The sequence below is a fragment of the Rhipicephalus microplus genome, chromosome 10 (assembly GCF_043290135.1).
Source record: "Rhipicephalus microplus isolate Deutch F79 chromosome 10, USDA_Rmic, whole genome shotgun sequence".
In the NCBI taxonomy this organism is placed as follows: domain Eukaryota; kingdom Metazoa; phylum Arthropoda; class Arachnida; order Ixodida; family Ixodidae; genus Rhipicephalus; species Rhipicephalus microplus.
This window is the reverse complement of record NC_134709.1, coordinates 83310263-83324408: the sequence shown is the minus strand read 5'-3', so window position 1 is coordinate 83324408 and position 14146 is coordinate 83310263. Positions and strand designations below refer to the sequence as shown.

The 14146-nt window shown below is 45.0% G+C and overlaps 1 protein-coding gene across 18 annotated transcripts in view; it reads left to right on the top strand.

Moving 5' to 3' along the window:
- Positions 1-13891, top strand: part of Ssdp (Sequence-specific single-stranded DNA-binding protein) — a 108291-nt gene extending 94400 nt beyond the window's left edge. For 10 of the 18 annotated variants that reach the window (XM_037432204.2, XM_037432203.2, XM_037432193.2 and 7 more), the window contains 3 exons: positions 616-709; positions 2988-3097; positions 13367-13891. In XM_037432204.2, coding sequence (XP_037288101.1) covers positions 616-709; positions 2988-3097; positions 13367-13477 — 315 coding nt within the window. In that variant the 3' untranslated portion in view covers positions 13478-13891. Of the gene's footprint in view, positions 1-615; positions 710-2987; positions 3098-9144; positions 9206-13366 lie in introns of all 18 variants that reach the window. The other 8 variants (XM_037432206.2, XM_037432194.2, XM_037432207.2 and 5 more) reach the window with 3 other exon arrangements.
- The last annotated feature ends 255 nt before the right edge of the window (positions 13892-14146 follow it).

The following is a 14146-nucleotide window of genomic DNA, read 5'->3' as shown; positions in this document are numbered from 1 at the left end:
AGACATGGAGAGAGATTGCAAGCATACCAAGGAGTGTTCACAAAACTTAATACCCTCCGTTTTTGCATGTGGCCGGCACCACTACGATTTATGTTAAGACTTCTCTTGCCTTTTACGCAACAACCAAAAATTTCCGCTTCATGTACATAGACATAGGTACATGTCATGAGATTCAGTGCGTCCTGTAAGTGCCTTATGGTTATGGTGCAAAATATGATGCAGTTGTTGAAGATCTGAACCTGTTCACAACTGGATGAATGGAATGACACATTTTTTTCCACAAAATTGCAATGCTTACACTAGCGAGCAGTTCATTGTATGTTGTGTACTCGAAGCACGAGGGGTACATTATCTGTCACAAGCTTTCAGTTATGAGTGGTAGCTGTGATTTGTGCCATGGTTATTCTGCCGATAGTGTTGCTGGGAGAAAACAAAAATGCCATGAAACGTGCCGAGTGTTGCATTCCTCCAACTTCACCTTTTGCAACTTTCTTAGTGTTAACAGCCGAGCTTGAAATGGAGTTTAGTGCTTGCTTTCCTGTTCTTGTGACGCCGTGTAACCTGCGCGTGAGGTGACCTGTGGAAATGTTCTTTTTTTTTCCTTGTCTTCCTCAGCAGTTCCAGATGGGACCCGGGGGACCAGAAGGCCCCATGGGGTCAATGGGTCCTGACATGGGCCCGCCCGTCATGAATGGCATGTCCTCTGGAGGTGAGGGAGCGATCCACGTGGCGAACTGTTCCAAATTATCACCTGTCCTCCCCCCCTCCCCTCCCACAAAAAACAACAAACGAAAAAAACGAGAAAAAAAAGGTGAGGAAAAGAGGGGTATGTCAAGTCCGAAGGCTGTGCGGAACTGGGAGGCCTTCTTTGTTCATATTGTTCTCTCTGTTTTTGTTTTCTTCTTTCCGCTGTCTTCTCTTTCTCTATTTCTTCCACTGTATTTATTTCTTTTTTTCCCTTGCTCTTTTTTATTTTCTTTACTGTTATTAACTTTTTCCCTTTTTTCTCTCTTCTATTTCTCACTTGTTTCCCCCTTTTTTTTTTATTGTTATACGGAATTTCGCCTGTATTATGCCAAGCAACAACAGCATATGACAGCCCAGGCCCCCTAAAGTGCTGGGCACTTAAAACACAAACAGGGGCAAAATGCAAATGGTTGTCTGTAGATCAATACAACTTGAAAAGTACAAAGAGGCCCTGCCCACACGACTGAGGCTTGTCAGCCGATCGCCTCCGCGACTTAAGAAATATTCCCATCCATATGCTCAGCGATGTCCTCCCGTAGCAGGGTCACCGGCCGCCCGACTCATGACAGCAGTCTGGAGTGCGGACTTGTATGCATCTGTCGTTGGAAAGGAGCTGCCGCCGACTTCTTTTGTGTCCGACTATAGTTGGATTCAGAACTGCTTCAATTGAAGTGCTGGCTTATCCCAAGCTGTTACCGTTTTCTGCTTTATTTCTTGCATGCCTGTGTATATGAAAGAGGTGCCGGGTATGTCATGAAGCATTGTTATATGTGCAGTCATAGCTTATTGTAACGAAGTCTCATATGTCATGGAAATGATTTCATTAGGTCTGGCAATTTGTTATGAACATACATCCATAGCATTGTATCTATTGACTAGCTTTTCACTTGCTAACGAATTATCGTTGTAACCAATACTTTGTTATATGTTTGTTTGTTGTATTGAAGTTTGGGTGCACTACTTTTCATGAGGCATGTGCGAAACGTTGAATTTCTCTATTGGCATCATTAGGCTGCACCTAGCAAAGAAACAACCTGTTTGGTTCATTAGCCATTTTTCGGTAACTTCTTCTCTATTCAGTGAAAGCTCATAAATTCGGATTTCACGGGACATTAAAGACTTCTCTATTCAGTGAAAGCTCATAAATTCGGATTTCACGGGACATTAAAGACTGTCTGAATTAACCGAATGGAGAATTATTGACAGTTATCAAGAGAACAATCAACTGTTTCATCAATGCACTATCATTTTCCTGAGGAATACATAAATGCAGTATTTGTTTTTGCACGAGAGCAGTGAAAATGCTGCAATTTTTCTCAGTTGAGACTTCGTTCACGTTGTGAATGTGGCTTAAGACCTTGTGTCTTAAGCCGAGAAGTGCCCTGAAACTATTTCATACAATGTACCAACAACAGTGAGTTTGGCTGGCGACCAAGTCTTTCTTGAATGGGCACTAAAAGAGCGAAACTATTTTCTGCGCATTAGTAAAGTGCAATTTCACAATCTTGAAAACGCCACTCTTGCCACTACATGAGGCTTGGTTAGCGAGAAAATGCGCGAGAATAAAATGCGGGTGGAGACGCCACTTTGAGGTTCCCACATTAGACACCGTGATGTAAATTTTGAAGGCATCCACTGGGTCCTATGTAGTTTCTACTCAATAAAAATGAAGTACATTGTCATCTCTGGGTGCCATAGACCTAATGCGCAAAGTTTCGGAAAATTTAATCTGGCTAATGTTGTCAAAATACGAAAAATATGTTTTGAAATTTCATACGTCGGAAGTGTAGATTTCAGCACAAAATACAAATTACAACTTCAACCTTGATCTTCTCTGCTAATAATGAACTTATGACAGTGAAACCTATGGCATTAGCGTTCTCAGAGTGCAATTTATCAATCTTAACCTAGTCATTATTTTTTTAGTGTCCCTTTAAAGACTATTGGCCATTCGCGGTGTCCGCTGATACTGGCTTCCCTGCTTTGCGTTGCATATTCGCATGCCTTTGTGCTTGGTGCCCTCCGAGGATCGTCCAAATTAAATGGTTTCCTTTCCTGCCAGATATTACTGACTCGAGAGTTTGGTGCCGTGCTGGCTGGTCCCAGAGAACGTGTCCGAATCATCCAAATTTTCAGAATGAACGTGTGTCACCTCCACGAGTTTTTACTGTACCTCAGTGATACACTTGCCCCCAAGTGTGCCCACATAACAGTGGTATGACCCCTGTTCCCCTACGCAGGTGATGGCTTGGACGGCATGAAGAACTCGCCGGCCAATGGGCCCGGCACGCCGCGAGAGGACGGGCCTCCCATGGGCGATTATGGGATTCCCGGATACGGACAGGAAAATGTGAGTGAAGCAATGCCGTGTCATCTTGCGTCGAGCTTGTGTCGTGTGGCTGGTGTTAATCGTCTTCTCTGCCCATTGGGGCATCTATGGTGGTGGTAGTAGCTAACACTGTACGAGTTTCCACACGCCGAGATACTTGAAAACTGGGAGGCGAAGGTGTAAAACTGCAACAAAATTTCGGAAATGTGGAAAGTTGGGCGCGTTGTTTGTATAAATTATATTGAACAGCGTGAAAAACAGGAAGACCTTGTCTATGTCCTGTTGTCTCTCTCGCTGTTACTTGTAGTGTGTGACGAAGTATCACATTAGCTAAATTTTTCGTACTATACTGGGTTTATTAGTCAAGAGCAGTGGGGATTTTCGCCGTCAGATGACCATCTTACCGCCAATTGGTGTCACAGCATCAATGTGGCGTCGCGGCTGCTTTATGACATGCTTTGTGGGGCCTGTCATGAGCGCGGCGCGCAAAGGTGGTTGGCTGCGATGTCACGATGATATGGCGGCGACACCATGTGCTGGATGGGGTTACTTTGATGACGAAAAGCTGCGCTGCTCTGGACTTGTAAACGAACGTTGTGCATATATCAAATCTATGGGGAGGTCAGTATCTCTTCATTATTAAGGTCACTCAATTGACACTGTATAACAGATTATGCAGACAATGAATGTGACCGGTGGTTACCGGGACACAAATCCCAGCACGTTACCACTGAAGCTTCTTCATGGGATCCTGCAACACATTTTGTACGTAGTGGGCAAAGGCTACCGATCAGAAGTTGAAAGGCTGCTGTGAGCATGTGAGCTGAAGGTTACAACACTGCAAACTGCAGTTCAGTGTGTACAATTTCAATTCAAGCTTACTGTTTTATTTCCCGCAATACTCTCGTAAGGCTTCATTGGGCAACACCAAGCATGCAACACGCACGCTATTTCAAATGCTGCGTGCCGCAGTCTGTCGCTCATCTTGCATCGAGCTCACTTCGGTAGTACTCGCAGGCGCACGTCATATTTTCCAAAACCACCGGTGCACTTTCCAGCGCGCACTTGCTGACTTGCATGTGTCTGCTTTGTTATATCTTGGCAGACATTGTTTTAATTAAAGAGACGTGGCATGCAAATGGGGACGCTAGGAAGAACTCAAGACACCACAAATGCAGAGAAAGAATGCACATTTGTTTCACGAAACATACCAACAATTTACTAATCGCCGTACGGATGTGGTGTATACGATTCCGCTCAGCTGCGGCCACTTTTGTGTAGGGCAAGCGGGTCGCTGCATTAACCCTAGACTAATTGAAAAGATAAGCGATAGCTAGCCGGACGCTTACTGTCAGATCAAACTTTACATTGTAGAGAGTGTAAATGCATGCTGAAATTCGGTGGATGCGCTGTTTTCTAGGGGCACGGTATTGAAGAAACGTGCATAATGGTTGAGGTTTGGCGTATCAGTAATGTAGTTATAGCGCATGTGTGCGCGAACCGTCGATGAGCCCCCATAAATAAGAAATCAGGTGTCTGAATAGTTACCTCGTAAACCACCACGCATGCTGTATTCATACGTTCAGCTATCGCATGTGGATGGGCAGTAATGTTTTCGTGCCCTCTTTCCTTTCCGGCCTTGTGCACCTTTGCAGTTGTTAGTCGACGATTGTGGTGTCTCGACTTCTCTCTGGTGTCCGTGTTTGCACACACGATCTCGTTGACGGGAAATACCTGTGATCGATCTTGGCTCTCTGTCATTTTAAGACATCATTTGTTACTTTTCCCACGGAAACCACTCTGAAATGCACCATTAGTTTACTGCTTTTGCGCAGTCAAGATGACACAGAACAAAAGCCAGTATTCAGAGGGTTCTCACAAGCTTTAGCATTTAAACTTGGCGAAGTGGCGCCTAGCTTAGCAAAACATTTGTGGCACAAAACGATAAGGAAGAAGCACGAAGAAAGCTCATAGTGTGCCCAGTCTTTCAACTAGAGACACCAAAGGCATCATTGTACCTTAGGTACCTTTCTACTAGAATGCATATTTTAAAATAGAGCTGTGGTATACACTCGAACCTCATTGTAACAAAGTTGCATCTTACAGGAAAATAGGTTCGTTAGATCCAGGAATTCGTTATAGAAGTTTATTCCTAACACTATGTACTACAATACTATTTTTCATTTACTTTGTTATAACTGATATTTGGTTATATCGAGGTTTGAGTATAGTTGCTTTTGATAGGGTTGTGAGAGGGTTAGCATGAGCTGTGGCATCTCTGTATTCGCATTCTTGGAAATGGATATATCTGAGTGACGTGCGAAAAATAAACTAGTTGGAAAGTTGACATCCTATCCTGTCCTTTTTTATGTGTGTGTGTGTGTATGTCACTCGCACTCCGTCGCAACCACTTATGTGCAAGCTCATGCTCTCTCTGCCTGCACGAGTATTTACAATGGCAAAAGTCAAGCATGAAATGCACGGATCTGATTTTGCTGAGTGAACTTGCGTAGGTTCTACAGCATTGCAGTTATCTAACGAATGTGCGTATATACTAGTGTGGAATCATTGAATGGTTACTCGAAAAGGTGTTGCCAGGTCTTGATTAATGAGTCGCGATAGTCGCCCAATCTATGAGACCGTACTGTGGAGCCTAGCTAGTTTTTAGCGTTCTGGCTTGCAACTGAGCTTCAATTTTAAATGTGATGCACCTTCTCTGGAGTTGACTTTATGCAGTGAAACCTTTCTAATGTGCACCCAATCTAAACAAGCTAAGTGCCGAAATGTAGTTGGAGCGAGTCGTCGACACCATCTCTGTATTATCTAATCACATGTTCTGGCCGCTAGACCGTACTGTATTGTTTTATGCTTACTTGATAGTGTGTACCACAGCCATTTATTTTTTCTCGCGCAAGGGTCAACGGTGCCCCTCAGCATTTGTGGTCGACGCCACTATGAACCATAAAATCTTGGTCCTCGTCGGAAAGAGCAGTGAATGGTCGTCCAGTGGTTTTGACTTCTGCACGGATGCAATAATACCGGCACCCTTAATGATCAAAAGTGCACGAAGGCATGCCGACAGCCTGCGACAAATGTGCCAGTATTGCTTATTACGGACATCCCTTTCGCCTAACTGTCTGCCCTGCAATACGTGTGGCGTCTCGCTGTTGCATGAGTACTGCATGCTTTCTTATAGGCAACAACGTACACTGGATGCACTGTTGTTTCCTGCTGCCATTGGGCGCTGGACTGCTCTAACTGCACATCGATTGCACAAATTAAATCATTATTGCCTTTGCAGCGTTGGCGCAACAACATTAGACAGTTATAGTTCAGTGTTTACGTGATAGTAGGTGTTAAGGAAATAGCGATACCGTACTGCTGACATTCGTTGCAGACAGCAAGATTTAGTTTAGCGGGATAGCGTTAACTTGCCCAAGCTGAGATGCTGGTGTCTCCTAGCAGATGGTGAATGTTAAAAAAAGAAAAAAGAGAGAAATTGAGAATGCTCACATGTGTCACCGCACCTAGCATAGGTAATTTTTTAATTGTAACAATAAAAGTAAATAAATACGAACTGCGCTCCAAAAGCGAAAATTTTTGTTGCAGATTTGTTTGCACCGATTTTCTATTCAAGCCTAGGAATGTTCGAAATGGGAGGCAGTCTCAAAAACTACGCAAAGTTTTCTGTAATATGTCGTCATTGAAGCTACCTGAAAGCAGGTGAAGCCATTTTACACAGCCGTTTGCTATGGAAGAATTGGATTTGTCCAGATCAATGTTAAATTCATTTCGAAGTGAACGTACAAAGCCGCTGTCGTGTTTTACGTACTCTACGTTAACCACGGAAACACAGTAACACTATATTAAAAATGTAGTACATGTATGGCAAACGTGATAGGCTGTTTAGCGCACTGGGCCTGTGTATTTGGATTCCGCGATTCTGCTAAGCCTGTTCTCTGCTAAGACCACTAGACTATAACTCTATTGGCACTGCACCAGTGCACGATTGGTATCTGCATGGGCACAAGAAAACCTCAAGGCTAAAACATATTCACAGTAAACGCGTGCGTACAGCATAGAAACCATTCTGGCGTAGGGGTGGCTTGCCCTTACTAGACAGCACGTTACATGCACATAGTTGGAGGCAAGAGATGCCTGCATACTTTTTTCAAACGTGCTAGGTGTCCTTTGTTTTCTGAGGGTTCACGTTCACCTGTCACACTTAGTAAAAGTACATTGCTCCCCCCTACAAAGGGCTTCTCGGATTTGCCGTTTCATAAAGTTTAATCCGTGTTTTGTACATATTGACGTTGTAGGGTGGGAGGGTACACTGAAATTTCAGAACATTACATTACTACAGTGCCAGGGAAAATGGTTGACCTGTCGAAGGCATAAGCATATCCTGGAAGACCACGTGAAGCTGGGTTTGTTGGCGTTGTCAAAGTCAGAGTCAAAATTTATTATTAAAGGTGGGTAAAGTTGCAAGCATTGAGTATACAGGAGGAGGTCACATAGTCAAAGGACTGCATTGGGACCTCCTGTACATAGACGAATAGATTAGCAAAATACTTCAAAGCAATAATAGTGAAGAATAGGCAAGCAGAAAACATAACAATAGCAGAAAAATGAATGAGTGATTACGCAAAATAACATGGTTTTCAACATCACAAAAAAATTATAAAATAAAAATAATGGAAAAAGCAAGCATACAACAGTTTAAAAACCTCCATCCACAATACACTGAACAAGAAAGCATACGATAAATGGAAACAGACAACATTGCTTCAGGTTAATCTGCGTGAAGTAAGTTCACTTCTAGCTCTCTCTTAACTGTAAACCGTGAATGAAATCAAGCGGACATTCAATGATCGAGGCTCAACGAGTACATCTAGTGGTGTTTCAGGCAGAGCGGGGTGTGTGCATTCAACCAGAACTACGTGTTTGTAAACAAGCAGTGGCTTCGTAGCGTGCAAGAGGTGCGCGGTCGCAGTTTTGCACAAAAATGTTGGTTGAATTCGGAAACTTGATAAGCGCACTTAAGGAAAACATTTTCAATCTAACTGCACGAAGATTGTTGTTGGAGAGGTCAGTTAGGAGAATATTTGTGCAGAAACACAGACAGTTCATGCTGTTGAGAGTTGCATTGTTTGGCAACCCAGCAAACGTGGTGTGGAAGCACCACTGCGTTTTTATTTCTTGTGTGTGTGTGTGTTATAAGGGTGCTCTCTCGCGTCGGTGACAATACGAGCATCGTGTTTCATCACTTGCAAAGAAACTCTCCATGTGCTTCTAGCTTAACGGAACACACGTGCAGGACAACAGACAAAGGTGTTGTGCTCAACGGTATAAAAAACATAGCTTGCATTAATTAGCGTGTACTGTAGCGCGAGTGTGTGTCTTGTCAGCAGGTGGCCTTCTCATCACTTTTACAGTCACCATCTTGTTTGTACAGTAAAATATAGCCTTGTTGTCTTTGACATCAAATTCTGTTTCCACAAGGCTGCCCTTTGATTTTTTTTTTTTCCTAGCTACTGTGGTTGTGCAGTGGTTGGTGAGGTGAAGTATGCGGGGGCTTTATCCAAATCGTGGAAGCTGCATTCAGATGGAGGTGAAACGCTACGGGGGCCATGTTAAAGAACCCCGGGGGGTCAGAATTGTCTGAAATCCTCCACTTTCGTGTACCTCACAATCACATTTTAGTTTGCGTAGTAAAACCCCATAAATCTTTTGCTGTCTTGATCAGAATCGGAAGGAAACTATTTACAAATGACTACTGCCTTCTCGAATGTTTTACTTAGCTGTCTCCGGGGAGTATTGTAACACAACCCCAGTCGAAGCAACACAAATACATTACCTGTATCAACCAACACGAGAAAAAAAAAAAATGGAGCTTTATTCAAGATTAAGAGGAAACGCATGCAATCTGTGGCTTGGTGTGAGAGCTTGTCATCTTTATTTTGGGTCGGGGTTAAGGGAGGTTTGTTTGGGTAGAGCGGGTTGTGGAAGGTGCCTATGTGCGGGGCTGTGCTGATTCTGTTGTTGTGGTGGTTGTGTGTCGCTTGTAGGTGTTTCACCAGTGGATTGATAGTCAGGTACAGGCGAGCTGCCGATGCTGAACGCTGCTGCGTAAGAATAACCATCTCTCTCTCTCGCACTCACTGGCGTGTGTGTGTGTTCCTGCTTGCCTCGAGTGCACTTGGCCGTTGCTGCTGCTGCTTTCTGCCGCACCCTTTCCTCCTTTGCTTGGGGGCTGCGCTGGCGCATTGACCGGTATGCCTGAATTGAACGTGTTAGGTGGCTCGCTAACGGTTAGTGGAGGCAGCGGTAGTGGTGGCGGTGTTAACGGTGACGGTGGAGGGGTCCTGCTGGCGCTGAACCACGGAAGGCATTGAAGAGCTCGTTTTTGAAAAGTTCGTGTTTTAACTGGGGCATGCTTGTTTTTTTGCAGCACAGGTAGTCTTTTCACTTGCTGTGTAAGTCATCTTTGTGAAACAGCTTAGACGTATAAAAATACACGACCTATTTTGCTGTTTGAGCTAGGTGGCGATTGAGTTGTCGGGTTGCTCAGTTGCCTGGCATGCTTAAACAGACTTTGAACAGGAAAAAAAAGGCCAAACTTTTTAGCAGGAAAGGGTAAAAAGTAATCTTCAGAGGGGGCCTGCAACACTTTTTGAACATAGTCTGGGAAATGCTGCCGACAGGTTGTCATTTGCACCTAGGAACATGTGAGCCAATCATTCTAGCATATCACGTGGCATGGAATTTACGGTTACATGTCTTAGTGTGCTAAAATTTGCTCACTCTTCTCTCAACAAATGATGATGTACGGACCATTTGAGTTAGGACATTAGTTAGGCTTACAGCCATTTGCTTGCTTGAGTATGACGAGTGGCATAGTTGCCACAGCCACAGCAATGTGCTGCAACATGTAGGCTTTTCTCGATGTGATCCAGCAAACTTGTGATCAAGTTGAAAGGAAGCCGCGCATTAAAAAAGAGGATATCAAGGTTATGGTGCGCGCTGACATATGGACGTAGCTTCTTGCCCCCCTCATCATTTTCCCTGTGCAGACTCGGATACAAGTGAAAAGCAGTGCGCACTGCATCTGATGGCCAGAGCAATGACGTGCTGTCGGAGATGATTGCGAAGGCCATGGTTAGCCGTAAAAGTGGCGGAATTGATAGATGGGTGACCCCAAGTCCTTGGGAGTTTTCGCATGTGGTTGTCATGATGTCGCTGGCCTGGAGAGTTCTTACTGAGCGTATATTATTGTTGCAATGGAAACCAGGCGAGGGCAAATGACGCATATATCCTAAACGCCGCAGCAGTAGTTTTGGATTAGCCGCTCGCTGCTCTCTATTGGTGATGAGCCAAAACCGTCGTTTTATATCCAAGAGCAACGATTTTGTGGCTTTTTCGAACCAGTGACTTTAAAACTTCAACGCGCTGTAACGTTTTGGACCAGCGTGGTCGTGCGATTTCTAAGAGTCGCCACTGGGAATGATCCCCGAGACTGCATGATCAGGTTCGGTCGCTCTTGGTAATTGAATTCAAAAATGTTGATTGTGAAAGGATATGGTTGCCGAAGCAGGTTGGTGGCAGCCCCGGTAGTCCAAGATACCGCTGGCTTCGACATTGTTGTATCTTTGATTACAAATTTTTCATGCCAGAATGCAAGGCATACAGTTGAATCCCGATATATTGAATCGAGATCACAAAAATGTTTCCTGTGTAGGCAGCGAAATCTATAAAATTTTTTATATATGGTATTGAAAATATATTCAAGGAAATCGTGGGTTCAATGTACACAATAATTTGTAACATTTTCGTTCAATGTATGCAGGTTTAAATGTAGTAATTTCAGATGGTCTGAGTTCGCATTCGCACGTAGTGTGGGTAAGAGTTGGTCGCCCCCTTCCCCCCCTGGCTAGTGTTGTCACGGCTAATGGTTTTGCCATGTCTTTACTGAGTGGACATGAAAATGGTGGTAGGCTACTAAAGCCGGTGCCAGTGTAGTCACCAAAGAGCTCCTGCTCACACTGCAAGGCCAAAAAGCACTTGCCTCGTATTGCCCTTTCGTTCTTTTCTCTAGCAAGATTTTTGTTATTTTTCTACATTTGGTGCGAGGTGGTAGCTTTGCGGGGCACTAGTCTTGGTCCGGGGGGTGCACCACCAACCAGCCAGATTGTCAGCCCAGCCGAGTCTTATTTGGGGGGAGTTGGCACTGGCTGGTGTGTACTGCAACTCGGTCAAAGATGCATGCGTTTTCTCTCACTTTCCGACACACACGTACACTTCACGAAACACTTCCTTCATGTGTGTGTGTTTGTGCTGGGTTTTGCTCACTTGGTGCTTGTGGCACCACTTTTTGCGGTTTTAGCTGTATGTTACGTGTGTGACGTTTGCTCTTGTTGTCTAAGGTTTCCTGCCGACGATTGTGTACGAGGACAGATAACAAATGGTCTGCAGTCCTAGCTGCCACTGCAGCGCTCAGTTTTATGCATCGAGTGCAGCGCTGTGGAAACTAGTGAGACTTCTTGCAGTAGAAGTGTTCGCACCACGAAATAGTTGTATTATTTTACTTCCCACTACGTGATCGTTGTTAGAGTAGAGACTTTTTAACTTTTCGTTGCGCCGGGTAATGCGAACAGGAATGATCGTAATCATGCACCCGGGCATGCTCGCTTCGTTCTCTTCAACCTACGCTTTGCTCCTATAACACTGGCGCTGTCTTTCATCGAATACAATGAGAATGATGGACGTATCTGTTAAGCGACCAAAACAATTGTGTAAAATCATGTAAGAGCTAGTCGCAGGGCTGAAATAGCATGCCATCAAGTCTAATCACGCGACTAAAAATCACGTAACTAAAATGACATGAGGATTAGTCGCATGACTGAAATAACATCACATCGCGTAATAAGTAGTCACGTGACATGTTCCAGCCAAGAGCCCTGTAACAGTTAGTCAGGCGAGGAAAATCGTAACATTGCATAACAGGTAGTCCGTAATATGTCCATAGCCAAGTCTAGCCATACTTAGTCCTATTAGAGCGTCTCTGGCAAAAGCTTGGGATTACTAGCAAAACTTAGCGTGATTCGACACTAGCCTTGTGGTGGTGCCAGTCTTGCACCAATAGTGCAAGACGTACACTTCTTATTTTTCTTGTTTTTTGGACTGAGTAATGAATGAAGATGCATTGTGCACTAGAATCAAACAAACACTATGAACTGTATGGTTGTTAATAATTTGTTGTGAATAACTAAGCGTCTTTGTTTTCATTTTGTGGCCGCCGTCATTAGTTCTGGTAGTGCGCAGCCAAGTGCGAGACGCACAGGCTTTTACATTTTACTGACCGAACTTTGCGCCTAGCTTCCACAGTGTTGCACCAGGTGTGTGATACGGTGTACAGTTAAACATATCGTGGAAAGTTTTGGTCAACATTTAGCCACGTTCCAGCAGAGCCACGGATATTGTGCAATTTGGCAAGCTGCATAAACCATCGCGGTGATAAAGATGGTGTAAGACTGTATGAACTGACGACTCCACAGGACAGGGCACTGGCCCATCTTTTTTTCTTGACACATATGCTCGGCAAAGTTCATTGGCTGGTAGAATATGCAAAAAAAAAAGGCTACACATTTGTGTCGGTGATATATGACTGGCTCTGTTGCCAACACTCTCTTGCCCTGAGATCAGTACTTCGCAGTTTAGGCTACAGCCTTATTTGTGTCTAATTCCTCATTTGTTGGAGGAAGAATAAACCATGCGGTAGAAGTCGGGCGGTGATGGGATTCAAAACCAGAAGCGATGTTGGGGTGTAAGGACTGTGCTTGGGCATTGAGTCCCAGCGGTAAAAAGCAATGGTGAATGTCACTAGAAATGCAATTTACTTTTAAGGCCTTCTTATCCCGTATTGCGAGTTCTGGATCTTTGTTACAGACGTGATGAGCTTCCAGGGATCACTGTTCATTGGTAATTAATACTCTGGATAATAATTATTGGCTGTTGATGGCTTGAGACTGGAAAGAAGCAATAATGTTGCTTTTCAAATGTGCTGTAACGTGGTGTAAAAATCAAGAACAGGGTTTCATGTTTATGTGGTAGTCTGCGAAGTATTTCTGTTACGGTTTCATTCCCAAGTGTGTTTGTTCAGTGCTCTCTTTTGATGTTGAGGCAGTTGTGTGTGTGGTGCGTGATTGCTGATCTGGTCGCCCTCTCTCTCTTTCTTTCTTTTTCCCGCCTTCTGCTCGGCACGGGCGTCTGCTGCACCGGCGGCTGACTCAGGATCAGACGGAATCGGCAGCAATATTGAAGATCAAGGAGAGCATGCAGGAGGAAGCCAAGAGGTTTGAGAAGGACACGCCCGCTGAGCCCCCGGACTACTTCATGCAATAACCGGGGGCCCCCCCGCCACCCCCGCCGCCGCCACTGCGCACGCGTGGCCGAGCAAAGTCAAAGCCGCAGCCGAAGAAAAAGGCCGCCACCAGGGGGCGCGGGAGGCGGCGCCAGCCACCGTAGCCATTCGTTCCCGTCTTTTGAGGACTGCCGCACCGCACGACCGGAAAAGGCCTGTGACACGCCACAGGAAGGGGCATGTGTGACTAGGGGCCCCCCTCGGACGTGTCTTTTGCGGCCTCTTGATCCCTTGGTTGTGCCCTCCTGCCCTAGAGGCTTTTGGTTTCCCGTGACTGTTCTTTTTTTTTTTGCGTCATCTGGCAGACCGTGGGCACCGTCTGCAGTGACTCAAACTTGGGTGCGCGTTGTTGGTCACGTGACGGAGACAGTGTCGACCAACCCGCTGTCATTTTTCAGTTCAGAGAGCTCGTGCCCCGCCACGGCTTGGTTTCCAGCTGCTGCACATGTAGGTGCAAGTTCACAGGCATCATTGCATCACGTTGCCTGGGACAACAAAGCTGCCACTGACTCTTGCCTACTACAGTGCCGTAGCAAGCCGTTGCCATGTCGATTGAGAGTTAGCCATTCTCATCTGCGGTTGTGCAAGCACCATTCTTTCTTATAGTGCCCCCCTCAATTATTAACGTCCTTCCTCACTCGGTGCACACG